The following is a 27,439-nucleotide window of genomic DNA, read 5'->3' as shown; positions in this document are numbered from 1 at the left end:
TCAGAAAAAACCAAAATGCTCTTTGTTCTCTGAGGAAGGGGCTGCCCAGCAGAAGGTGGTGGGAGGGCATGAAGCTCTGGCAGCCCTGACAGTGCAGGGGTGGAGTGCCCACCTGTGGGCTGGGGCGCAGGTCTGAGAGGCTGGCACTGTCCCCCACGGTGGCAGGTGTGTGAAGCCCACCTGTGGGCTGGGGCGCAGGTCTGGGAGGCCGGCACTGTCCCCCACGGTGGCAGGTGTGTGAAGTGAGGCATCCAGCGGGGGTCTGGGGCCACGTCCCCGCAGCCTCTCCTTGTGTTTTGCTTCTCACGTGTGATTCCTGGGGGCAGGCGCCCTGGGCTCCCAGAGAGACTGCAGGACACACAACAGCCCGGCGTGTCCGCTGCACTGTGTCTTCCCTCTGGTCGCTACAACAGATCCTCACAGACCGTGTGGACTCACTCTGCCCACACCTCACGGTTCTGGAGGCTGGAAGTCCAGGATTGAGGTGCCAGCCAGTTCCATTCCTGGTCCAGGCCCCCTCCCTGGCCGCTGCATCCTCTCAGGGCGGAAGGGGCTTGGGAGCTCCCGGGGCCCCCCTTACAAAGGCACTAACCCCATCTGTGAGCCTCCATCCTCACAGCCTCACCGGCTCCCACAGGCCCTAACACCATGGCCTTGCTGGTGAGGATTCCCACACAGACGTCGGGGGGCGCACTCAGCCCACCCTGCATTACATGCTGGGACACATCCGGCACATCGGTCTCCATCCCGGTCTTGGGATCTTCAAGGCAGGAGCCTCCGGCATTGACTGCGGTTTCCTCGGTGCCAAAGCAAGACCCCGGTACAGGAGGCAGCCGATAAATGGGCACGGAATGGGTGAAAGAGGGAGGGCGGGCCAGGGGATTAGTGCTCTGTGCATCTCAGTGGGCAGGGCTGGCTTGCTCTGGCTGTGCCAACTGTATACACCTCCTTGTCCACCCAGGCTGAGCCAGAGTCCACATGACTGTGATGGAGCTGAAGCCCCTGCGGAGGGGCAGCTGGCGTCCGGCCACTCCCACCCACCCACCCACACCACATTGTTCTGGCCGCACCCCCCGCCCCATCCCGGGGTTTGCCCGAGGAGCGTGACTGAAACTACAGAGCGTCCCTAGCACTTTAGGGAACAGTTGTAAAATGTCCATGGGTTTTGGCCAAGGTCCACCAAGAAAGGAGAAGGTCCAGGGAGTTATGAGACCCCCAGGGCGTCGGTCACCCAGGTCCTGCCCACTGGGCTAACAGCTCACTGGCCTCCCACAGCAACACCCCCAGGGTCAACATTCCACCACCTCAGTCTCCACAAATGAGGTGTCTTCCGTTTCTGCTAACCAAGCAAAGTCAGCAACTGGATTACAAATTCCCAGGCCCAGGGCCTTGGCCACGGCGAGGCTGCTGGGCTCACACTGTGCTGAGGGGGCCACGGCTGCCCCAGCCACACATGGGCCCCCGGCTTGCCCTCCGTGCACTCCTCCTGCCTCCTCTGACCTCTGCTCTTTCCCCGAGTATCAGGGCTGGGCCAGGCTGTTCTCAAAGTGAGGTCTGCCGTTAATTCGGATTCCGAGACGAGCCTGGTCCCAGACAGTCCTGAGGGAGCGTCCAGGGCCGCAAGCCACACTGTGCAGCCTCCCACCACTCCCCAGGGCCTGTTCCTGGCTATGGGGGGGGGGGGGGGTGCACAGTCAGTCTGCGGAGGAAAGAGCAGGTAAGAGAGATCTGGGGCAGCCGGGCGTCCCCACCGTATCTGGCCCCCTCCTGCCTCACACTAAACGATGGCCAGGGCGGGACTCTGGGCACGCAGGGACCTCTGGCGAGTACCATCAGGCTCGGGGACTGGTGTCTATGACGCTCTAGGACGGCGGCATGCGCCCCTCACACGGTGATTATAGTACAGATCACACGGTCCTGCACAGGCAGACACTTTGTCATTCCCCCTTTTACACTGTGGACCCTTCAGGCCTCTGCACAGAGGCCGCCCCTGCAGGGAAGCCACCCCAGACCCCGAGATGGGGCTGGGCCCCTGTTGTTCCACTCTAACAGGCGCCTGTCGCAGCTCTCGCACCCTGGATGGCTGTGGTGTCTTCTGTCCTCCCCATGTGGGCTGTATTCCCTGTGCAGCCTCCACGTGCCGCCTAAACCTCTGCTGAGTGTTTCCTCCCACAGATCACTAGCAAATCTCTTCAAAACCAGCGGTCTCTGACCTGCTACAAGCTGAAGAGGGCCGGGTGTTTTATTCCAGCCTTGCAGTGTCCTCCAGATGAAACCACGTTTGGCACCCAGAGCTGCCCCAGCCCTGGGCCCTGGGTCCTGGGCCCCCACCCCACCCCACCCCTAACCCGGCCCCCAGCAATCTTCCCTCCTCGGAGCCTGAGCTCCTTCCCTTCCTCCTCTCCTCTCCTGAGCCTGCCCATGTCACAGGTTCTGTGGCCAAACGGCCTGAGGGAGGCAAGGAAGGGGTGCTGTCCAGGTTCAAGGCGCCCCTCCAAGTATGCCTCGTCCAGCTGTGAAGCGCCCAGATATGTCAGCCCTGGGAACGCAAACCTCGCATCAGAGTCACGCGCTCACCCCATAAGGCGGCTCTCGTGCATGAACAATTGTGCCTGAACTCCAGCGCTGAGGAGGTCTGGTTGTGCTCAGTTTGCAGAAGCCACGAGTGTTTCTGGAGATGCATTTCTCCGTGGCGCTGGGACTGCCCTCCAAAGGTCCACTTCTGTGAGAGAAGGAACCGGACCACGACTGAGGGGCAGATGCTCCTTCCTGTCTCACAGGCACTGCAAGTCAGTAAGTACGCGGACTTCCACAGCCTCAGCGTCCTTGCTTTTCAAATGGGTTGATCCTAAACACCTTCAAAGGCCCTGAGCCAAGAGGAAGAAGCTAATGAACATGTAGATAGCAACCCCAGAGCAGAGCTGTTAATTGATAGGACGTCTTTGAGTTTTAGTCACTGACTAGTTTTGGGTTTTTTTCTGTATGTTTCCTGGGTCCTTCCCTCCCTCTCCCTTCTTAGGGGCAGCGCATCAGCACCACAATGATGGGCCATTGAAATCACTGGTGGTGGCCAGCTGTGGGGTGAGTGCCTGCAGCCCCACACCCTGGAGACTGGGCTGGTTTGCTCTGAAACCCTGGCACTCTGGGTGTGGCCAAGTGGACCAGGGTGAAGACTGGACCCAGGCTTCTTCCTTCCAGGAAATGAGGAGTTGGGAGTGAGAGGCAGACGAAAACCTGGGAAGCGAGGACTCAGCTGCACGCCCTGTGATGGGGCAGAGGGTTCCAGTCTGCAGCGTGGGGGCGTCGAGGGTGGCAGACAGTGGGGTCCGGTGCCTGGGGCCCAAGCGCCCCCCACGCCCGCTGCCCCGACTCCCAGTCTCTGTAGACGCCCTTGCTCTAGGCTGTGACTGGCAGGTTCCTGAGTCACTTGCTCCTCTGCCATCCCGCGTAGAGGCTGGCCAGAGCCCATCCAACACTTCCCCAAAGGGAAGCTCTGCCATTTTCACACAGTGACCGTCTCAGGGGCACCACTGTGGGCCTCACGCGGCTGCGGGGTGAGGCGTCCACGCATCCTCTACAAAGGCAGCTTGGTTATCACAACGCCGGCCTTGCTTAGAGAGGAACTTCATCAAACACACAAAGAAGCCTTGTCGAGTGTCACGAGTATCAGCCAGGCTGTCCCTTCGGTCACGCTATGGCAGCAGCTTGGGCCCTTCAAGGTCAGAAGGAGGATGGCAGGGCCTGGCGGAGGTTGTTGCTGGGCGCTGCTGTTCAGTGCGGGCTCCACAGAGAAGCTTCGTCTCACCAGGGCTGCCACCTCCCGAGTCCATCATTTGTGCGTCAGTATCTCTGTCCTACTAAAGGATCTTTGCGCCTCAGCAAGCCGGTGAGGGGCTTCCTGAGCCGGGGGCATCTGCCTGCCTAAGGGCCAACCCTAAAGAGAAATTTGATTTTATTTTGGACACTGAGGGAGCATCTCAGAATCTGTGGGGTCATTCAGGTCATCACGATGAAGGGACACAAGTGACATTGAGCAGACGGGCACCAAGGACGCCAGGTCCCCACAAGGCACAGGACACGCCCACCCAGCAAATACTGTCCCGGGGGCCACGTGGCTTTAGCCCCCGTCAGATATTCACAGGTGGAAATCCTGCATTCGGTGATCCAGGCCTGAAACGTCACACTGCTCTCCATAAAATCAGGAAGGATTATTTCTGCAGTTTTAATGTACATTATGTGTCAGGAATGCAACAGTTGTGTAAACCAAGAGAAGCTGAAACTTTGTAACATTACCAAGAGGTTTTCACCATGTACAAAATTATATCACGTTGCTACACCGCTCGTGACTTGTGAGTCACAAATGGGACACTTGTGACAATTCCATGTCTGTGTGTCTGTCTGCTTTTTGTAGCGGCCACAGTCCTGGAGATTTTACATGCATGTGCATGCACACACACACAGATACAGTCACTTGGCCCTTATTTGTAAATTGTTGAATAAACATAAATTGAATATTATCTTCCTTCTTATACCCAAACTCATTTACTTCGCTGTGTGTTCAGATGTAGTTGTTTTGAAATTTTTACAAATTGAAATATACTTATGTGAATATACACAGAAAAAAAATCTTTTTATTTCTCCATTATATGTTTATTTTTATTATTTATTTATTTGAGACTGAGTCTCACTCTGTCGCCCAGGCTGGAGTGCAGTGATGCGATCTCGGCTCACTGCAACCTCAGTCTCCCGAGTTCAAGTGATTCTCGTGCCTCAGCCACCTGAGGAGCTGGGATTACAGCTGCCACCATGCTCAGCTAATTTTTGTATTCTTAGTAGAGACAGGGTTTCACCATGTGGGCCAGGCTGGTCTCAAACTCCTGACCTCAAGTGATCTGCCCGCCTCGGCCTCCCAAAGTGCTGAAATTACAGGCATGAGCCACCGCATCTGGCCTATTTCTCCATTATATTATAGCTACATCATTATATTGATTTTTTGTTTTTTTTTTTTTAAGAAAAGGCGTGCTCTGTTAGGATTATATAATCCATGTATAATTTCACTTTAGGATAATCAAGGTATCCTTAAAAATAGATGGTGTTACGAAATGGAGGCATTTGTCTGTGGGGTTCAGCACAGGGCTAGTGGGCTGCCCACCTGTGGCCCCTGAGCTCGCAGCCAGCCTGTGCTGAGGGGCGCTGTCAGTCAGTGGAAAACATACACCAATTCTGAAGACTTAGTGTGGACAAAGAATCTTGAATATCTCATTAATGTCTTTATATTGATTTCATATTGATTACACATTGATATGATTTTTTTAATATATGAGATTAAATCTATCTGCCGATGAGTTCATTATCCATGGATCTACAGATCTGCCATCTGTTCACTGACTGATCATCTACCATCTCTCTACCTATCTATTGTCTATCATCACTACCCGATTATATTAAAAACCATGAGTTGAAGCGGATGTCTCTGCTTTCAGCCCCACTGTTTGGCTGAGTCCTTCCCCGGCAGGGAGAAGGCCAGCATCTCTGTCTTCAGCGCACGACACCCCATGCACCTGCCCTCCTGGTCACCCTGACCAAAAGCTGGACCCCAGCAGCCTGGGCCAGGTCCCCACTCCCAATGAGGCAGAACGCTCCGCCCTGGGAAAAGGAGTACAGGAAAAGGCTGTTAGCACACTGGGCTCTGAACACCCCCTGCCTGTCCCCACCCCTTGCTCTGGGCTCCCAGGAAGGGAGGGGGTTCCTAACCCACCATGAGTCAGGACCACCACAGCTCACGCTCCTCACCTGAGCCGCATGTGGGCACAGGTTTACTTGGTTTGTACTAACTACTAGAAAAGACATTTCACCTCCCTCTCGCATAAACAGGATAGAGTAAAAAACATTTTCCTGGCATTGAAACCATCTGAAAGCTACCAGCTGTGACTCCTCTCCAAAACCTGCTTCCCAGCCAATTCTCAGAGCCAAAATGATTGCTGGTAAGAAATGGAGTATTCTTGGTCTGTGCTTGTGACCCCCCGTTCCTCCGCACATGCGTTCCTCCTGGGACCCTGCTCTTGGATCTGCTGGGTCCGAGAGGGCATGTCTGTCACTGTGGGCCCCATGGAAATGGGGGCAGCCCCAGGGGCCACCCTTCCAGCAGAGGACACAGTGGGCAGCTGTCTTTACTGTCCATCCCCTTGTGAGGCGGAGAGGAGCCCTGTGGTGGGGTGGGGCTTAAACATGCCAGTTCAGCCCCACGGCAGGGGAAGTCACAGGCCAGTCTCCAGAGCTGCTCCTTGTCTCCTTTAAGGTTCCCAACCCTCTGGTCTCACCTGGCTTTGCTGAGGAGGAAGCCGGGCTTTAGAGGCCAAGCAAACCGTCCAGGGATGCAGAGCTGGGAGGTGGCACAGCCACCATGGAAACCAGAGTCCATCTGGTCCTGCAGCCTGTGGTGGGGAATCCTGGGGGCTGCGTTTGTGTCAAATGAGACGACAGGTGTGAGGCTGTCCCCAGATGCCCCCTCCCTCCTTGACACAGCTCCTCATGCGGAGTGTGGTGGACAACCAAAAACAGTGGTGAAGAAAGAGGGAGCCTTGGGGGGGAAGGAAAAGCACGAACTCGAGGAGGCAGAGGTGGCAGCTCTGTGTGAGGTCTGGTGGCTCTGGGGCCGTACGTGCCAGCAGCACCTTCCCAGAGCTCACAGGTGGGGTCCGCACTGGGCCCAGGCTGACCAGCTCCCACTGTGGGGCACTCACGCCCCTGCCCTCCTGCCCACAGCCGTTTATGCCGGCTCCCGAGTGTCCGGGGGCAGGGCCTTCAGGGCCCAGGGTGGCCTCTGGGGAGAGTCTGATGAGGACAGCGAGTGTCTGCTGTGACACCTGGTGGCCGCCGCTCTGCAAGGAGCTCCTCTGTGAAGCCTGCCCTGCCTGATGGTCTGGCAGGAGTTGGAGGTCCCATCCACATTCATGAGGGTGCTTTGGAATAAAGCCAGGTTTATTGAGTCCACGTGAAACCTGTTTATTTCTAAGCACATATGCATTATAAAGCAACGACAAGAAACACAGTTTTAGGAGAAAAACTCGTTAATGCGTTCAATCCGGCCTCCTCTTCCCCTCCGTCTGGGAGCTGGGCGGCCTCTTTCGGGCAGGGCCTCGCTGGACTTGCCGAGCTCGGATCCCGAAACCCAGGCCCTGCAACGTCTGCGCCAGGTGCCTCTGGCTGGGAGAAATGCAGAGAATCACCAGTAACTTCGCGTCACCTCCTTTAAAATAGAAAAACAACATGCAAGCTGGAAAGAAGAGCAGCATCTGGAAGTGCCAACATGCCGGCAACCAGGGCCCGAGATGGGCGGCTGCAGAGAGGGCCGCCCGGCGCCCCAGCGGGAAAGTGGCCACGTCTGGCAGGCTCCTGGAACAGGGGGTCCAGGAGGGTCAGCAGCCGGTCGCTAGCACCCCTCACCCGGGTCCGGGAGGGTCAGCAGCCGGTCGCTAGCACCCCTCACCCGGGTCCGGGAGGGTCAGCAGCCGGTCGCTAGCACCCCTCATCAGGGTCCGGGAGGGTCAGCAGCCGGTCGCTAGCACCCCTCACCCGGGTCCAGGAGGGTCAGCAGCCGGTCGCTAGCACCCCTCACCCGGGTCCGGGAGGGTCAGCAGCCGGTCGCTAGCACCCCTCACCCAGGGAAGCTGCAGGCCTGCTACACACACTCCTGTGTTCCGGGAATTGGGAGGCATGAAGTCAGCTCTAGGTTGAGTCTGCACGTGACCCTGCGGCACGCTTGGGCCCCTGGGACTGCTCTTTCCAGATCTCCCTCACACCCACACCTGCTGCTCACGGCCCATGGCCCTGTGACTCCCTCAGGCCCCCCTGGGGCAGGGGCCATGTGCCCAGGACTTCTCCTCCTGGGGAATGCTGTCTCTTCCTCTTTGTCAGGACCCGTAACGAGGGTTAAGCAGTACAGATGAAAACCAAAAACAATGGAAAAGGAAGGAAGGGAGAGCTAAGGGGGGAGGAAAAGTGCAGACCCCAGAGGCCAAGGCCGGGGCTCCATGAGGGACCTGCTGGCTCTCGGGCACTGTGTGCCCCACGGTGCCACCCCTGAGATCGCGGGTGGGCTGCGCACCTGACCCAGGTCGCCCTGTCTCTCTACTGGGGCTGCGAACTTTAGAATCCAAGAGTACCAGGTGGTCTCTCTCCTAGAGGCAGAATCCAAAAATAGGCTCCTGTGAACAGCCCTGTTATTCACCGTGTGGAGGAAGCCAGTTTGTCATGAGAGGGGGAACACCCCACGATGAGAGACAGGGAGAGTGTCTGGAACATTCCGGCCTCCCCGAGCCCCGAGCACCAGCGGCCCCTCCACCACCTCCCAGGGTGGCTCTCCCAGGAAGGAGGAGCCCCCCACTGTGGTGGCCACGTGCCCCTGCCGTCCTGCAGTGGCCATTTCTCAGAACAGGGCCTACAGGGCCCAGGGCCACCTCTGGGGGACTCTGCCCGGACCCTGAGTCAGGAAGCCCAGCCCTGGCAGAGGCCACTCTACAGCCGCAATGCTTCCTCGGGTCCTCCCTTTCAACCAGTCTGGAGTCTGAGTCAGGGGAGGGGGCACTAACTGAGCTCCCCAAAAACCGCAAAGCCCAGATCCAGCCACAGCTGAATGACTCTACACAGGGGCCGCCTGTGCCCCACCTGGCAATGGTGCTTAATCTGCTGCGTCCAGGCTTCTGGCACCTGCCCCCAAAAGACCCAAGGAACTTGCGGCCTAAGCAGGTCTACACAGCCGGAGGGACCCAGGCCACACATGCAGCAGCAGCCTAGAGAGCCCTCAGCTGCCCTGGGGGACGCCTGGTGAAGAGAGAGGCCAGGGCTGCCACCCTTGAGAAACTGAGCTCCGACCAGGAGGCAAGTCACACACAGACCGAAGAAGCAAGCAACCAGGCCAAGGCGAGACGGCGCAGGAGAACGACCACTGTCCCGTGGGAGTGCCAGCTAGCCACAGCAAGGGCACAGGAGGTGCAGGGGGTGCACGGGTGGCCCTCGAGGACGTGCAGGCCAGACCTGTGTGCACGTGTCCTGGGGTACGTGGTTCCCCATCCTGGGGGATTTTGGGGAAAACGGTTACCGAGGCAGTCCTGAAGGAGGTGGGTGAGCCTGCTGTTCCGGTATGGGACATGGTCGCGGTGCTCCGACAAAGCTCCCAGGACGTCTGCCAGGGCCGCAAGGCTGCGGTTGATGCACGCCGTCTCCCTCAGGGCTGACCCGGTCGCCCCAGACATACCTGGACAGGACCGCCATGCACCATCACCATTTGCACCAAGAAAAGAGGCAGGAAAAGCAAAACCGGCTCCTTCGGAGGAGCGGCTCTCAGGCAGGTAGAGGGGAGGCCATGGATGGGACAGGCATTAGAGCAAGGGTCTTTCATGCTCTGCTCACAGCTCAAAGCGAGCTCCTGCTGGGAACTCAGGTTTTCTCTTCCCAAAGGGCCAGTGTGAGGAACACAACTCTCGGGTTGCTGGGGTCAGAGAACCAATCCCTAAGAATGTAACGGGATTTGGAACTCACCTGTGGAGGGGGAAATGCCTGGCTCGCCCAGAGCTTCCTGGGCTGCCTGGTTGCACATCCAGCTCTATCAGATCATAGGCTTCTGCAGCATCCACCCCCCAGGGAAATGCCTGCCCCCGCTCACCAATGCACTCGCTGCCGGCCAAGTCCACGAGCTGCAGTCGGGCCTGCACCTGCTCCACACACCCTGCGGGGTTCCCGGGAACCGGCTGTGGAGCCGAGGCCCCTTGAGAAGCTCTGCGGCTCCTTCCGGCCCTTCCTGCCCTTCCCGCCTCTGTTTGCTCCCTGGGGAGGGTGGCACTGCAGGCTTGGTCTGCTGCAAGGGAGCGATGAGGAGGAAAACAGTTGCATGAAGCCATGAGGCTGTGCTTTGCCTCGGTCAGACCCGAGAAGTTTCTGAACTGTACCCTCCCGCCCACACCTCCCACTCAGTAAGAAGTGGGATTTCTGCAGAGGTCCAGGGGATAGTGGCTTCTCTGGGGGAAAGCACAAGTTAGAAAGCAGCTTTCTTCACTGTGGAAGGTTGAACTAATGCCTAATTGGCCCAAAGGAAATCAAATAATGCTTCTTAGAAAGACTTGATAATCATGTTAATTAAAATCCCACTCAGAAAATCTATGAGCCCTTTTAGAAATAAATCCTACAATCTGTTTGACAATCTTCCACACAAATCCTAACAAAAGGGCTCTTCATTTTAATGCAAATGTCTTTGTAGTGTGTATTCCTAAACAAACTTCTTAGGGTTTTTAAAAAAGCAAAATAACATTTACTCACTGTGCAAAACATAGAAAGTATACACAATTGTTTTTAAAGGACATGAAATCCAGTCTTATTCCCACCACCACTGGCAGCCACACCTCCCCTGTATCGGGAGTGTTTTTGGTAGGATTGTTGGTGCTCCCTAAACATCACACGCCTGTGCCTTTCCAGCCCCTGCGGGTACAAGGCCCTGTGCCCAGCTGTGGCCCACTCTGGGCTGGCAGGGGCTATTGTCAGCACCTTCCCGTCACCTCTCCTTCCCTTGCCCGAGCAACCTTGGAGGCCAAATGTTTCAAGTGCCATGGTGGCAAGAAGGATGGGGAATGTTCAGCCACACTGGCCTTCAATACGAGTGAGAAATGGCCTTTCCCGTGTCAACCCACTGAGACCAGATTTCGATGGGACTACAGTCTCATGTTCCGGCCCCAGACCCGCGGCTCTCCAGGTGTGGTCCCCGGAGCCGCATCCTTGCAGAAACGCACATTCCGGGTCCAGTCCCAGCCCTGCTGAACCTGAGCGTGGGTGGTGTCTGCTATTAGTTCCCACCACCTGCTGCAGGGAATTGGACGCAGCTCAAGTTTGAGAGTTGCAGCCCAGGTTTCACAGGCCTGTGTTCTTTCTGTTACATAACTGGAATCATTTTATATACTACGTAGTTTGAAATTTTGGTTTTAAACTGAAATTACACTCATTGTTTCTTCCATGACAAATGCATGTATCCCAAGGTGTATTATGCCCTGCTTTTCTTTCTGCGTTATATTTTATTTAGCAGAGTGTTTTCCTCCCTCCCACTCTCATTTTTTCTTCTCAGCCTAGGATCCCATTGGACTTTTGGGTTTGGGATGCAGAGAGTGAAAAGGTGTGGCTGCTATTCCCATGCTGGGTCCCATGAGAAGCCTTGGATGCTGCAGGCATGCTGATTTTTCTTCTTCTTTTTTTTTTTTTTTTTGACAGTTTTTGCTCTGTCGCCCAGGCTGGAGTACAATGGCACAATCTCGGCTCACCGCAACCTCTGCCTCCTGGGTTCAAGCGATTCTCCTGCCTCAGCCTCCTGAGTAGCTGGGATTACAGGTGTACACCACCGTGCTCAGCTAATTTTTGTATTTTTAGTAGAGACAGGGTTTCACCATTTTGGCCAAGCTGGTCTCGAACTCTTGACCTCAGGTGATCCACCCGCCTCAGTCTCCCAAAGTGCTGGGATTACAGGCGTGAGCCACTGCACCCGGCCTGATTTTTTTTCTTCTTAAGTGGGTTTTTCTATTACTTGCCACTGACCAAGCACAAATGATGACTTACCAGTGCTGTTAGAGCAGGCGGCTGTGGTTAGAGTCACCGTAATTATCAGGTGAGACCTGGAGGAATCCGCGTGCACCAGGGTGGGGTGCTTTGCCCTGAGCTGCAGACCTCCACGAACGAGCTCCATCAGTTTCGAGGCGCTGCCAACAGCCCTACAGACAAGGCAAGCAGTGGAGAACACAGCGAGGGCAGCCCCCCTTACCCAAGGCGACTTCCAAGCCTCCTCGGCTCAGGGAAGCCTCTCACATGAGCCACATGTGCCAATGGGGTACTGAAGCCAGTCTCAGGCACAATAAAACACGGTAAAGCAAACTTTTTCCTTTTGAGGCCTAACCAACCTATAGCATCTCTAATTGCTGACCCTGAAATAATGGACTGTTTCAGAACAAAATCAGAAGTTGCTAACCTTTTCAATATCACCTATTCCTTTATTTATTAGAGCCTCCAGGAACCATGTTTTAAAAATATTTTGTGTATCAAATCTGATTTACGAAATAAAGGTTTAACCCATTTCCCCATGTTAGTGGATGAGATATGACTGCTAATCAGAGCTCTTAATCAGCAAGAGATAACATTTCCATCACAGTCTGTCAGTCAAAGGCTCAAATTTTGGGTGACTTTGTGTAACCGTATCAGGGCTGCATGGATGATTTCCTTCAGCTCTGTGAAATATTCAGCATGGCTGGCGGGCCCTTCCCTTGCTGCCTCCAGGGCCCAGGATGGGCAGCCTGACCAGGCCCTCACTCATGGGGAGGGTTCCCTCTGTCACCTCCCAGCTGCACCCCGACTGGGGCAAACCCAGCACATGCATGTGGATTTGAAAATAGGGAACTTTGAGGAAAATACTTAATATGGGGGATCCTCACTTTTACAAGAGGATTCATTATTGTATTCTATGAAATACTGATATTTACAAATGTGGATGAGTTCATCTCTCCTAGCCTGAGTGGGGTGGGCAAGTTCTTTCACCTCTGCAAGCCTGCTTCCTCATCTGTGAGATGGGATGATGCCCATCCAAGGGGCTCTTATGAAGATTTTTTTAAAGATACATTTATTTGTTTATTTTAATTTTGATTGTAAAAAATATTTTGTTTTTTTTTACTTTTATCTCTAACAGCTTTAGGATATTAATGACATTTGAAAATTGTATATGTTTAAGGTATACACCTTGATATTTTGATATGCGAATACATTGTGAAATGATCACTCATTCCAGCTAATTAACAAATACATCATCCTGACATAGCCACCTTTAAAGAAAGATCATTCTTACAGCAAATTGAGAGTTGTGCAACACATACGAAGCATGAAAACACACAAGGAGCCATTCAGTGACAAGAAGCACTGATCGGGCCACCATGGCCAATTCTCCTTGGGATCCTTGGGTGTGGGGAGCTCGTTTAGAGACGTGCAGCCTCCTGACCAGGTGGTAGGGGTAGGTGCCGTTCTCACTCAGAGGCCAGCAGCACGGGGCAGGTGCAGTACTCACTCAGAGGCCAGCAGCGCAACCTCTGTCCGTCCGTCCTTGGCTGTCATCACCTCACGCTTGACCCCCGACACTGCTGCAATGCTGTCTTTGGCCAGAAGGTCAAAAATGTCATTATTGTAAACTTCCACTATGGAGACTTCAACCTTTGGGTTTCTTGAGGGATTTTCTGAAATAAGTCTGCGGGAAGACACACAAGAGAAATTTACATAAAGTCTCACAGAGTGATTTTCAGTGTAAGCCAATCACAGCCCCAGACGCCCTAGAGGACGCTCAGTAAGACTGCTGGGGTCCAAGCAGGGCGCTGCACGTTACACACCCCAAGATCACTCAGGGAAATAGGGTGTGCCATTTAGGTTGTAGGGTGAATACGTGTCTTGGGAGCAGTTATTTTATCAGAATTATATTTAAACCAACACCTTTGCAACTAGTACACTGAGGATTCTAAACACACAGGGCGAAGAAGCCTGAGTATCACATGGCTGTGGTCTAGCAATTACCACACCCCATTGATTGATCACTGCAGACACCCAACGCAAGCTGCAAGGATGTTCGGGCCTCTAGCACTTCTCCAGTGATGGGGTTTGTTTATTTTAAAACTTTTCCACTTCAGGGAAGCTTGAGTCCAGAGTTCTTTATTCCAATTCCACTTACGCCTTCCAACTGCAACTTTCCTGCAAGACCCATAAAACCAGCTCAGACTCTTTAAAAAGCAGCTGCACAGCCCGGCGCGGTGGCTCACACCTGTAATCCCAGCACTTCAGGAGGCTGAGGTGGGTGGATCACGAGGTCAAGAGATCAAGACCATCATGGCCAACCTGGTGAAACCCCATCTCTACCAAAAATACAAAACTTAGCTGGGCGTGGTGGTGCGTGCCTGTAGTCTCAACTACTGGGGAGGCTGAGGCAGGAGAATCGCTTGAACCTGGGAGGTGCAGGTTGCAGTGAGCTGAGATCATGCCACTGCACTCCAGCCTGGCGACAGAGCGAGACTCCATCTCAAAAAAAACAAAAAGCAGCTGCACATCTTATTTTGCTCCATGTTTTAAAGAACTATGTGCTGACTTGTAGGAATGTTTTTAAATAAAGATACTACAGAGAGAGAGAGAGAGAAATAAAACCATAATCCCACAACAAGAAAAAGGTGAGTGCTAACCCTGGATTCCCTCCCTTCCTCTCTCCTCCCTCTGGCTTTCTGGTTTATCTCTGACAAAACTCCCCTTCCGACCTTGTCACCAAATAACAAAGGCCTCTTTCTATCTGCTGGAGGTGGCTGGCTGCCTCTCTACCACCTGCACAGTGATGTCAATCCGATGGTGAGCATTGTGCTTTTCTTGTTCCTAAGGCTATTCTGAGAAATGGGTGGGAAGTCCCGAGTGACAGGATGCTGTCTGTACACGAGGGAAAATCCAGCAGGGATGTTTCCCACCCAGGCGCTGCCAGGCTGAGTTTTTCATCCAGATCTAGAGGAGTTTTGTCTTCTAACGATAAACAGTAAAAAAAATGATGAAGACAAATGAAAGAGAAAGTAAGTAAAACTATTAAGGTAAAAATCACTATTGGCAAAGCATCAAGATTTGGATTAGACAGGTTCAGCACTGGGATTTGCTGAGAACACTCTAAGAAGAGTGTGTGTAACAGTGAAAAATGAAGTTAGCTAAGCTACAGATTTTATTTTACTTTATATTTATTTATTTTTTTGAGACAAGAGTCTCGCTCTGTCACCCAGGCTGAAGTGCAGTGGCACATTCTCAGCTCACTGCAACCTCTGCCACCCAGGTTCAAGTGATTCTCCTGCCTTCGCCTCCTGAGTAGCTGAGATTACAGGTATGCGCCTCCACACCAGGCTAATTTTTGAACTTTTAGTAGAGACGGGTTTTCACCATGTTGGCTAGGCTGGTCTCGAACTCCTGGCCTCAGGTGATCCACCCACCTAAGCCTCCCAAAGTTATGGGATTACAAGTGTGAGCCACCACGCCCAGCCTAAACTAGAGTTTTTACATTCTCCCCCTCTCCACACATTAGGCAAAAATGCACCACATATCCAGAAACTTAACCTCCACACTTGGGCCCATCCTTTATGTGACAGTTTGTCTCTTTGAATGTCACAAAACCTAATTTAGAAATTTCTCAATTACGTAATACTGAGGAGTTAATTTGAGAGATTTCCGACAACTAATTATTGGGCTGTTGACTAGATTCTAGGGACAATGGTGAAAAACACAAGCTTCAGTCTTAGCCTTTAAGAAGCAAAGTGTTGAGAAGGCGAGACACACACGCAAAGGACTCCAGGTAGTGCGATGAACAGTGTGATTCAAATGCACGCAGCTCCCCTGACTCTCTGGGGCGGGGAGGGGCGGGGCCATGCTTTGTCTCTGCCATCTGTTCCTGCCCATTTCCTACTGGGTCATAATTACCCGTTTCCAATCTAGACTTTTTAAAAGCAGAAAATTGATCACATGCACTTTTGGATCCCTTGTGCCTCTGACGGTGTGCAGCAGGTGGAGAAACATCACACACTCCTGTTGATAAGGATGACAGCGGAGAGCAGTCGGGAAGGAGGCGGTGTCAACAACCAGGTTTAGAAGGAAGGAGAGAGGCGTGCAGAGCCAAGGAATCCAGGCAGTAGCATTTTATTTACTTTAAAACGACAGGAAATGGCTTATCTGGTGACTTCAGCAATCTAAGAGTAGCCCTTTTCAGGGTAAAGGGTTCCTGTAAACTATCTCTGATATCAGCACTGATGTCATTGTGGTTTTGTATCATTTTGGGCAAAGGGCCGTTTGCAACTTGAGTCACGAACACCCAAGCTCACCCCCAGGCCTGGCCCAGCGCACCCCTCTCCAGGTCGTGTGTGGATGTGATGAGGGAGGGAACACGGTCCGTGTCTGCTCCTATTCTCGTTTCTGCAAACGATGACAGTGAGGTGTAGGGACAGTAGGGCCTTGCCCGCGGCCACACACTTGGAAAAGCAGAGATTCTGAGACTCAGACTGAGGATTCCAGTGCCGCAAATCACTGTGCCCTGGAGGGAGACGCACAGCACCGGAGACTCAGAACAGCAAAACGGAAAAACCATTTTAGAAACGAGGCGACTGAAACGCTTGCCAGTAATGCGATGGGACCATTGGTAACGCTGATTATCCGGTTTCTGGAGAGGCGCAGCCGCCTGGCCATCTTCCTGATGGATCTTCCGTAACACTTTTACGCTGCTAACAGCCCTTCCCAGCGCTCCCTCAGCTCAGTTCCCGCCCCGGCAGCTGGCAGCACAGTTCCCCACTCCCCCGCAGGGCTGTCCCCCCCCTCCCCCGCAGCGCCCTCCCCCCCTCCCCCGCAGCGCCCTCCCCGCCTCCCCCGCAGCGCCCTCCCCGCCTCCCCCGCAGCGCCCTCCCCGCCTCCCCCGCAGCGCCGTTCCCCCCCCCGCAGCGCCATCCCCCCCTCCCCCGCAGCGCCGTTCCCCCCTCCCCCGCAGCGCCGTCCCCGCCCAGCAGCCCTCTGCCGTCCTGGATATGCTTCCGTCGGTAAATTCCAGAGCCAAACGGAAACGCAACCACGGAATGTAAGACGCCTGCTCTCACCGGCTGTGCATCGTGCATCTCTAAGCCCAGCTGAGGGAGGAAACGGCCTCGGAAGGACGCGTGCAGCTCACACTGGGAACACTGCAAAGCCGACGTCCGGGACGTGCTGCCACACCGCATCGCCCCCTTCCACCAGGTGTCCCCGCTCTCACAGACGAGAAGAAACGCGGTGGGGGGTCTTGAAACTCCCACCATTCTCTCCCGCTTTCTACCGCAGTTCCCCAGTGCTCTTGCCTTAGCCTTTGTTTTTTCTACCTCAGTTCCCCAGTGCTCTTGCCTCAGCGTTTGTTTCTGAAACTCAAAGAGTTTGCTTAGCAGAAGTAAAAATGACTGGTCGAATATGTAATGACATGCACCATCCATGCAAGCTCGAACTCCTGACCTTGTGATCCGCCCGCTTCGACCTCCCAAAGTGCTGGGATTACAGGTGTCAGCCACCTCGCCTGGCTGCTGAGACGAGTTTTTACTATTATTTTTCCCCTAGAACCAACTGTGTTGGTGAAATCATGACACGGGCAGTGGGTCTCTTTCGAGAACGTGCTAACGGGTCGGGAGCATCTTCGCAGGCCATGTTGGCTGGACCCCTAAAGAGAAGCGGATGCATGCACTCCTGATGGCGGCAGAAGGAAGGGCGACGGAAGGACGGGAGTTTTCCCTATGTGCTTCCCATTCCAGGACAGAAAACCTCCATCCCTCACCATCCCCCACCTCCACCCCTGCCTAAGGAACCCTCTAACTCGGGATCTCTTTCAAGAAGTTTTGTCTTAGCCAAGCACGGAGACTCATGCCTATAATCCCAGCACTTTGGGAGGCCGAGGGGAGTGGATCACCTAAGGTCAGGAGTTTGAGACCAGCCTGGCCAACATGGCAAAACTCCGTTTCTACTAAAAATACAAAAATTAGCTGGGCGTGGTGGCACACACCTGTGATACCAGATACTCGGGAGGCTGAGGCGGGAGAATCGCTTGAACCCAGGAGGTGGAGGTTGTAGTGAGCTGAGATCACGCCATTGCACTACAGCCTGGGCAGCAAAGCAAGACCTTGTCTCTAAAAATTTTAAAAATAAAGTTTAGTCTTAATGATAGAATTTCAACATAATTTCATCACAGGAATTGGTAGCAATAATGCCCAGAAGTGTGGAAGCACTTGGTAGTGTTGAATGTATCTGATGAGATTATGGGGTTTGATCACCTTCTTCATATGGTAATAATTTTTCCCACGTGATAACCAAGGTGCTGACCGCCTGGCTTCCCTGCCATATTTCTCTGCCCCACTCATCACCATCAGCAGTACCTGAAGAGCTCCTCAGCCACTCTAGGGATAATTCCTAAGTCACTCTGTGGGTCAAGCGGCAGAACAGGGCCATCGTCCGAATGGGGTCCCAGCATGGTATAGCTCTTTCCACTGCCCGTCTGTCCATACGCCATAACGCAAATATTGTACCTAAAATTCAGAGCAGATTCAGTCCAGCAAAACACAAGTGGGTGCCAAGAAGATTCCAGGAAAAATTTTCACTTGTATAAGAAACTTCAATAAATTTCATTTCCTATTCCCCTGTTACTCAATTTCTTATAAATTAGGTTTTCATTTAACTACAATTATTTTTTGCATAATCCATCCTTGTTGCTATCTTGTTGTACGACATTGGATTAAACGGTATTTGCACTGACACACACACAGCGTGGGTTCATCCATCCCGGTTTCTCCTGGGTGTTTTCATCTTCCCATCCACCAGCTCAGCATTCACACCGGGATTCTGACCTTAACAAGGCCTTCCTAAATCCCCACACCTTCACTGTAACTATCTATTTTTTTTTTTTTTGAGACGGATTCTTCCTCTGTCACATAGGCTGGAGTGCAATGGCACAATTTTGGCTCATTGCAGCCTCTGCCTCCTGGGTTCAAGCGATTCTCCTGCCTTAGCCTCCCGAGTAGCTAGGATCACAGGCATGCATCAGCACGCCCAGCTAATTGTTGTATTTTTAGTAGAAACGGAGTTTTGCCATGTTGGCCAAGCTGGTCTCAAACTCCTGGACTCAAGGGATCCTCCTGCTTTAGCCTCCTAAAGTGCTGGGATTACAAGCATGAGCCATTTTTGTATATGTTTCATATAAAAAAAAAATTTTGTACTTTGTAATTGGAAAAGACTTTGAGGTGTTCATGTCCACAGTCAATCCACATGTACTGAGGTCCTCTCTGTGACAGTAGCACCTGCTGCCTCTCGGCCCCAAGACTCTCAATTAGCTGACTGCAGCTTATTTCAGAGAAGATAAGAACTACCAACAGATCCCTACATTTCCTTCCAGTTGTGCTATTTAGCCCAAAATGTCAATGGGAGGATCAGAAATATTTGGAAGAATATTTAAAATAAGTATGATAGAAAATCATCTTCTTAGTCATGAGGTTTAAGATGTTCATGGTTGTAAAGGTATGGGTCCACCTGGCCTGATGCTAAGTGGGTTCATGCCTCAGAGCAGGATCTCCAGCCCTGATCCCCCGTCTGAGTCATCTGGGGAGATTCAGCAAGTCCTGCACTCAGAAATTCTGACTTAACTGGTCAACTGTGACTCCGATGTATCAATACCAGTTTAACGTGGTGTAGCCACCACAAGTCAAACAAATAAAGGTTGTTGTTTTGACAAAATGATTGCAAGACAGTGTTCTGATTGACATCCAAATCTCCCCTAGAAAAGGATAGGAAAAGCAGCAGAGCCCAGTCCTGGGGCTGACGGTTTGAGTCACTAGGGTTGACTGTTACATTCCAGCCACAAGAGCCTGGAAACCACATGGTCCTGCCAAGCTGATCAGGTCTCTGCGTTACCATCCTGTGAGTTTTCCTTCCAGGATTATAAAGTCTCAAGGCATTCATAACAAAACCCCACTTCAGGCTATATCTCTTCCAGCTTCCCTGAGTTCATTTACATGCATTTCTTTGTGTGGAGAATATCTTTGACTACAACAGATAAATGGGTTCTTACAGGAGTCTTTCAACCATTTAAGAATGAACAGTAAAAGGAAACTTCCCAGAGAAGGAAGCTGTAAACCAAAAATACAATTCTGAGGCCCCCCAGCCATCTGAATGGACTTCCTCCTCGGCCAGGGCACTCTAAAATTTAACTTCAGAGTCTGGTTCAGGCCACGACGGGAAGTGGAGGCTGGACAGGCCTCATGATACCCTCCAGCCTTAACATCGACACAGATCTTACATCTGATAAGAAACATCTATGCTCTGTTCTCTCTGAAGCTGCTACCTAAAGGCTTCCTTTGCAAATGAGAACTTTAGTCTCCATAATCCTTTATCTTAACCCAGACATTCCCGAGCCAATGTATTTCTTAAATGAATTGGATTGAAGTCTCATGTCTCCCTGAAATGTACAAAACCAAGCTGCGCCCGACCACCCTGGGCATGTGCTCTCAGGACCTCCTGGGCCGTGTCATGGGCCACGGTCACTCATATTTGGCTCAGGATAAATCTCTCCCAATATTTTACAGAGTTTGACTCTTTTTGCTGACAAGACTCAGAACTCAGACTAACTCCATCTGTCTCGCATTATCCTGGAAAGGCAGTTCTGGCAGTGGTCACTGTGACCACGATGTCTTTTTTATTTCTGGAATCTGCTTACTTAAAAGATGCCTACTTAAAAAGAGACTCCCCTATCATTTTCAAAACCATTTTTTCAGATGGGTATAAAAATTCCAGCCTTCTGGAGGAAGAGTTGAAGCAGCAACTGCATCATGATTGGCGGAGCGGCCCCGCGTGTGTGCGTGGTCAGACGCAGGAGCTTCCTGAGTTGACCCTACTCGTCAGATCATGTGCCTTTGGGACGCGCAGCACACTGTGTAATTACAGTTTCTAGGTCCTTGAGGTTCCTTGAGGTTGGCTGTGCAGAAGCCTTTGCTGGACAAATGCAAGTAAGTCTTCATCAGGAACTTTATGTGGACTTCTGCCACAAAACTGAGATTCTTCAAAATGCCCCGGAGTGCAAAGTATTGGCTTAAGGTGTCTCCATTAAGTAAAAAAACTTCTTCATTCCTAAATTACAGCCCGCTGCCTTTGACATCAGTAGTTGTATATTGCAAGAATAGAAGGCTGATTCCCAAAGGGAAAAGTACCTCAATCTGACATTAACATTCCTTACAGATTTTTTTAAAATTCTGAAATGTTGGAATCCCAGAGAGAATGGCAGCTGCACTCACAGGTTTAAGCCCACATACACTGTAACTAAAGTGGAGTTTGGAATCCCGGGTGGATATGCTCATTTAACAAGCATTCTCCAAATCATTCTCACTCCTTTTCCCAGGGTGCAGAAAGTCTCCACGGATGCAAGCAGAGTCCACGCTGGGTGACCCATGGGCGTGCTCTGCAGTGCTGTAAAATGCTCAGACTCTAATGCTACATTCTCACTCCACAGCACAGTGAGGCTTCTTTATATTCAAATGTAACTATGATGACTGGCCTTAAAAATATTTTAACTCACCCATCCAAGAGAGACGTGAGTAGGGGGCACACATCTCCAAAGACTGCGCTCTGAGACTCTGCTGGACCGTAAACCCTGAGAGACAAAGTGAAAATGCTGCATTAATAGAAGAAGCAGAAAGCTGCTCTAGCATGCAGACTCAGAAACCTGGGAACACAATGCCCCGTGTACTTTCCATCCCCCCAACGCCATCAGGATTCTTCAGCAAAAGATTAATTTGTGTTATTTTTCAAGATAACAGAGGTTAATAAAGAGTAAAGATAGCACTTTCTGCTATGAAAAGGTAACAAGCATAAATGAAGTGACAGATGCTTGCAAGAAAGGAAGGAAGGAAGGGGAGGGGAGGGAAGAGGGGGAGGGGAGAGGGGAGGGGAGGGAGGAGGAGGAGGAGGGGGAGGGAGGAGAGAGAGAGGGACAGAGGGAGGATATAGTTATCCCATAACTAAATTAGCTCCACTTTAGAGGGCCCAGTAATCACAATGTAAAAATCCCACTCTGAGCAATATTTGATATATAACATTTGATTTTTAGGTTCAAGCTCTTAAAAATCTTGTTTTCCTAGGCCCCAGGTCAGTTCAGCAGAACTTGAATCAATATCATGGGACTGGATGTCCGCTCTGAAAAGGAAACCTCATGTGGTTCTGGGTCTATAAACAGGTACACATAAAATAGGAAGCAATGTCCAAAAAATGCCGTTTCCTGCACAATTTGAAAAAAGCCTGGAGCACGGTGAGAGAGCAGGCTCCCTGGCAGCTGCCCAGCACTGGTGGTTGGTTGCACTTGGTCAGGTATGCTTTGATGTGAACCTCAGTTTCCTGAACTACAGGTTTTGACTTAGCTGGAACCAAGTTTTTTCCTTCCTTCATTTTCAAGTGTGTCCTGACGCTCAGTTGATCCAAGTTGTCTCCAGCAGCGGCATTAATTTGACACGGAGGGGGGACCCTTATGAGGTGTTGCCACGTGCATGATGCAGAGGGTGTGGTGAGCACCGTGTGGGAAGATGCTCAGGGCTGAGAACTTTTTTAACTTTTCACTCAGAAAATACACCAAGATACAAAAGTAGAAAGAATAGAAAAGTGAGCCCCATGTGAGCATCGCCCGGCTCCAGACCTAGCCCTGGCCTGCTTCTCACGCCGCAGCTGACCTGAGGTCCATGTCATCTGGGAAGGCCAGTACATCTGTAAAGGATTATGACTTTAAAACATAACAACAGTATTACCACGACCATGCCTTAAAAATGAATGTTAGTTATTCCTTAACACCATCCAAAAGTCAGTGTTCGCATTTCCTTAATTGTCTAGTAAGTTACTTTTTCCAGTTGGTATTTTAGAAATAATAATTCATCATGGATTCATCATGGCATCTACACTGCACAGGGTTGCCACCTTCTAAATTTCCTAATCTATGGCAAGGGTTGGCAAACTATTTCTGAAAAAACTAGATCGTAAATATTTTAGGCTTTGTGTACATCTTACCTTTAAAGAATACTGGAGTTTTTCCCAGTAATAGGAGGGAAAAGTCCAAGATGCCAACTACCTGCAATACTATTTAATATTGCATCGAGCTATGATTGGCTTATGCAGTTGGACAAAAGAAATCAATTAGTGACATAAGAATCAGAAAAGGTAAAACAATCTCTGCTTGGAGCTAATATGGCCATACATCTGAGAAATCCAAAATGAAAAGACAAAGAAAATTACTAAATCAATAAAATAATTTAACAAAACAGCAGGTCATAAAATTAATGTGAAAACATCCATAGCCTCTATATATACAAACAGAGTTAGAAGACATGTTGGAAGATGAGACTCTATCAGTGATAGCAACAAAAATATGCCTGTGAATAAACTTAATAAGAAATGTTCTAATCCTTCATGAAGAAAATGATAAAAAGCCTCCTGAAAATACATGATTAAACTCAAACAAGTGAAAAGTCCCGGCATGTTCCTGAATAGAAGAGTCAACTCATGAAGATGCCAGTTTTTCCAAAGCTGGTTTATAAACTTACCTCAATCCCCCCCAAAATACTATATATGCTGTCAGATTTTTCCTGGAGCTCCACAGTTTTGTTATAATTTTTTTTTGGCAAAATAAAACAACGAGAATAGAAAGAAGCCCTGGAAAATAGAGGAACTGGGATGGGACGGGCTCAGACACTGGAACCTTCTCTGAGACTCTATCTACGACAGCTTGGTCTTGCTGCGTGAATTAGTAAGTAGGCTGAAGGAAGAGGGGGAAATGCTAGACAGATGCAACTCCATGTGGCAACGGGCTGTCAGATAAAGGGGCATCTCAGGTCAGTGGGGAGAGAGGTGTTTTAATAAGTGGTGTTACAGGCCGGGCATGATGGCTCACGCCTGTAATCCTAGCACTTTGGGAGGCCAAGGTGGACGGATCATTTGAGCCCAAGAGTTTGAGACCAGCCTGGGCAACAGGCAAAACTCCATCTCAATATCCTTTTTTTAAATAAATAAATTTTAAAATATTATTTTAAATTAATATTTTTAAAAATAAGTGGCGTTGCAGTAAATGATTAGATTTAAAAAGATAAAATAGGGTCAATTCTTTATAAAATGGACTAGGACACATTCCCAACAGACCACGAGTTTAATGAAAACCACCCGGCCGTGCGTGTCCCAGCAGAGTCCACGGGTAGGTTCTTCTAGAACCTGGCAGCCTTTTTACCTACGATCACGTAAAAACGTTCGTGTGGCTCAAACACACCAGAAGCAAACAACAGACTGAGAAAGTAGTGGCGGCTTAAATATCTCTGCTCTATCAAGTGCTCCTAGAAATAGAGAAGGGAAAGGTCAGTCCTTGTAGAGAAGTGAAGAATGCACAGAAAAAAAGATGTGAATGTTGGAAGCACACGAAAAGACTCAACTTCGCTCTGAAGAGACGCGACACAGAGAACCCGTTTCTCACCCACGGACCGGAACAGCCCATGCATCTGACCTCGTGCTCCGTGGGGATGTGGAGGGAAGCTGGCCTTGCCCACGCGGCTGTCCGGGGAGGAGGGGCGGTCCTGGTGCCAGTCCCGGTGCCAGTGGGAAGCTGGCCCTGGGACCTGGCACTCCCAGCACCCACCTCCCACAGTCATGCCCAGCCACACCCAAGGCTCCTGTGCTTGGAGCCTGTCATTCTCATTCTTTTTCTCCATAACTTTGACCATTTTTCCCCCAACCTGGAATCTCCTTTCCCTTTTTCTTTTTCTCTCTCTCTCTTTTTTTTTTTATGGAGACAGAGTCTTGCTCTGTCGCCCAGGCTGGAGTGCAGTGGCCCGATCTCGGCTCACTGCAACCTCTATCTCCTTAGTTCAATTGATTCTCCCTGCCTCAGCCTCTCAAGTAGCTGGGACTACAAGTGTGCGCCACCACGTCCAGCTAATTTTTTGTATTTTAGTGGAGATGGGATTTCACCATGTTGCCCAGGGTGGTCTCGAACTCCTGAGCTCAGGCAATCTGCCCGCCAAAGTGCTAGGATTACAGGCGTAAGCCACCACCCCCGGCCGTCTTTCCCTTTTTCTCTGCCTGGTTAACTCCTGGTTAGCTGAGCTGTCGAGCCCCAGGTCGAGGGCCTCCCCCATCTCTGCCTCCTGCCCCACTGCTGTGTTGGTGGCGTCTGAGCTCAGCGCAGCCTCCCGGGAACTGTCCCTACAGCTCTAGGTCTTGGTGGCAAAAGTGCTGCCTTCCTCTCACCTACATCCCTTGTGTCTAACAGGGTGCCTGGCACATAATAGGTGCTCAGAAAAATGCTTGAACTTGAACAACTATAGAAATTTAACACAAATGTATCAGTTAGGAATATCATATTGTAAATTCCTGTTCTACAAGAACACGGCCAAGAGTCCTTCAGCTTCCTGATCAATGAATTATTCTCAAAACAATGAACATGACTTATTCTTTTTCTCCTTGCATTTTGGATCGGTGGCATTACTTTTGGTTTGTCTTTTTTTAAATAATATTTTTATTTCACTTAGAAAATAACCTTCTTCTGACCCTGGACCTATTAATATTTTTTCTGAATAGTAAAATTGAACTTTTCCCCTCATACAAATTTATTTTTAAAATAAGTTAAGGGCTGAAAGTGTTGGAATTTTTTTTAGAATGGAAATAAAATATTTTGACATTCGTTAGTTCCATAAAAAGCTGTTATAAAAACCAACAGTGTTCTGATTTCATAAGAACCATATGCTCCACTGTTTATAAAAACAAGATGATCCTGAATGCTAAACAATATTACCCCAGAATAAATTCTTGCAGAGATTTAAAGTCTCCCCTACCTCTATAGATAGACAGCAAGTTGCACAAATTCTTACATTTTTCTGTTCACGTCTAACAGCACAATTTTGACCTTTCCCTTCGAGCCTCAGCGTATTCATGTTGAGACAGGGCCCTCTGAGAAGACATGTGTCGGCATGAACTGTGCTGCTCCACTTCCTTCTTCCCCAAAACAAGGTCACATGATTCCCGAGGGTGGTTTCCGCACCACAGTGCCCTTGCCTGTGCTTCTCCACTGACCTGAGCAGCAGCCTGGTGTAACCCAAAGACTGAGACCTTCTGCCCAAATCCAGTGCTTACTGAAAGCCATCGTTTAACTAGACTGGGCGGTGGTGCCCCCCGCAGCTTCCTCTTCAGGTCCTGCTGGGACGATCAAAGGCCTGAAAGTACTTGGAGACTGCCAAGGGCTATGTGGTATAGGTGACATATGTAACTAAACTCCACCCAGCTAAAGCTCTAGCCACTCTGTGAGTCTCCTGCCCACAGGAATTTCTCTGCCGCTCAGCACTCGGCCGCACACTCTGTGGGACTCTGGCTGCTTTGCGGTGATGACTTGTGTAAGCCGCGTGGGGAAGGATCATACTTTAAACTTTTTATCCTAATCCGACCCTACTTTATTCCTTCTCTGCAGCTCTGTGCTAAGCACCCAAAGGTGCTCATTAAATCCTTCAGCACTTTAACCGAAGGGTGCATTTGGCTGTAAACATTCAGCCCGGTCCTTTATCAGTAGGCCACATGCTTCCTTAAACTGGCGCTGTTTACTTCCCAAGTCAAGTCTACGGTGTGTAACAGTAAAGTGCAAGGATTGGAGGTGGGGTCGGGAGGAAGGGAAAAGCTTTTACCACAATGTGTCTACCGCCGACGCCAGCTGACACGGTCTAGCCATCATCCAGCAGCCACGATTTTAAACACAATTTAAATGAAATGCTCATTTATTGGGATTCAAGGTAAGACCTTGTCCCCAGCCCCGCGGGGCTCCTGTTCCAGTTGGGAAGATGACAATAGAAGCAGATACTATAAACACTATTCCAAGAGATGAAGCAGGAGCGGGAAATGAGAAGTCGGAACAGCTGCCTCCAACTGAGGGACACACGGAAACTGAGAAGAATTCATCACGAAGGAGCCATTCCCAAGCCACACCCCCAGGTCTTTCATCAGTGAGCGTCCCCGCGTCTCTGATGAGTCTCTGTCCTTTGTTGGGATGCCTGTCCCACCTAAAGCTCCAGAGCTGAGTCCAGGCTCAAGGCCTCTTCCCCAGAGGTGCTTCCCTCATTAACCCTGTTCCATTCCAAACATTCCTTTCTTTCTTTTTCTTTTGTTTTGTTTTGGTTTTTTTTTTTTTTTTTGGAGACAGAATCTCACTCTGTCATCCAGGCTGGAGTGCAGTGACACATTCTCGGCTCACTGAAACCTCTGCCTCCCGGGTTCATACGATTATCCTGCCTCAGCCTCCCGAGTAGCTGGGACTACAGGCGTGCACCACCACGCCCAGCTAATTTTTGTATTTTTAGTAGACATGAGGTTTCACCATGTTGGCCAGGCTGGTCTCGAACTCCTGACCTCAGGTGATCCACCCGCCTAGGCCTCCCAAAGTGCTGGGATTACAGGTGTGAGCCACCGCGCCCAGCCAGCCAGGCTGGTCTTGAACTCTTGACCTCAGATGATCCAGCCACCTTGGCCTCCCAAGGTGCTAAGATTACAGGTGTGAGCCACCGCGCCCAGCCCCGAACATTCCTTTCTTCTCCATCCTTGGCCAATTATGTCACCTATTTTGATTGCTTCACCTTATTCTGCCAATGTTGATACTACTTATCATTGTGAAGATCTCCCAAGCCTCCCATCCCATGCCTAGTTCTCGACGAGGGTATAAACTCCTGGAAGGAGTCAGGCCAACCCCATTTCCCTCCTTACCTAGCCCAAGACCAAATTACTCTGAAGCACAGTAAAAAAAAAAGAGAGGTTTTTACTAAGATTATTCCCCTGCATAATTGAGTTATCAAAAGAGGACAAAATCAATAGTGGA

The 27,439-nt window shown here is 50.8% G+C and overlaps 1 protein-coding gene across 6 annotated transcripts in view; it reads right to left on the bottom strand.

The window, feature by feature from the left end:
* Window positions 1–6,980: 6,980 nt before the first annotated feature.
* The window catches only part of KIF25 (kinesin family member 25), a 70,442-nt gene continuing 49,983 nt past the window's right edge, over window positions 6,981–27,439 (bottom strand). For 2 of the 6 annotated variants that reach the window (XM_054493059.2, XM_054493064.2), the window contains 7 exons: window positions 21,137–21,211; window positions 17,952–18,101; window positions 13,085–13,261; window positions 11,596–11,747; window positions 9,665–9,856; window positions 9,101–9,256; window positions 6,981–7,249 (listed from right to left, as the gene is read on the bottom strand). In XM_054493059.2, the coding sequence (XP_054349034.2) occupies window positions 7,080–7,249; window positions 9,101–9,256; window positions 9,665–9,856; window positions 11,596–11,747; window positions 13,085–13,261; window positions 17,952–18,101; window positions 21,137–21,211 (1,072 nt within the window). In that variant the 3' untranslated portion in view covers window positions 6,981–7,079. Of the gene's footprint in view, window positions 9,257–9,664; window positions 9,857–11,595; window positions 11,748–13,084; window positions 13,262–17,951; window positions 18,102–21,136; window positions 21,212–27,439 lie in introns of all 6 variants that reach the window. The other 4 variants (XM_054493061.2, XM_063666858.1, XM_054493063.2 and 1 more) reach the window with 4 other exon arrangements.

Source organism: Pongo pygmaeus, chromosome 5 (genome assembly GCF_028885625.2).
Source record: "Pongo pygmaeus isolate AG05252 chromosome 5, NHGRI_mPonPyg2-v2.0_pri, whole genome shotgun sequence".
NCBI classification, from domain to species: Eukaryota; Metazoa; Chordata; class Mammalia; order Primates; family Hominidae; genus Pongo; species Pongo pygmaeus.
This window is presented reverse-complemented; position numbering and strand designations above follow the sequence as displayed.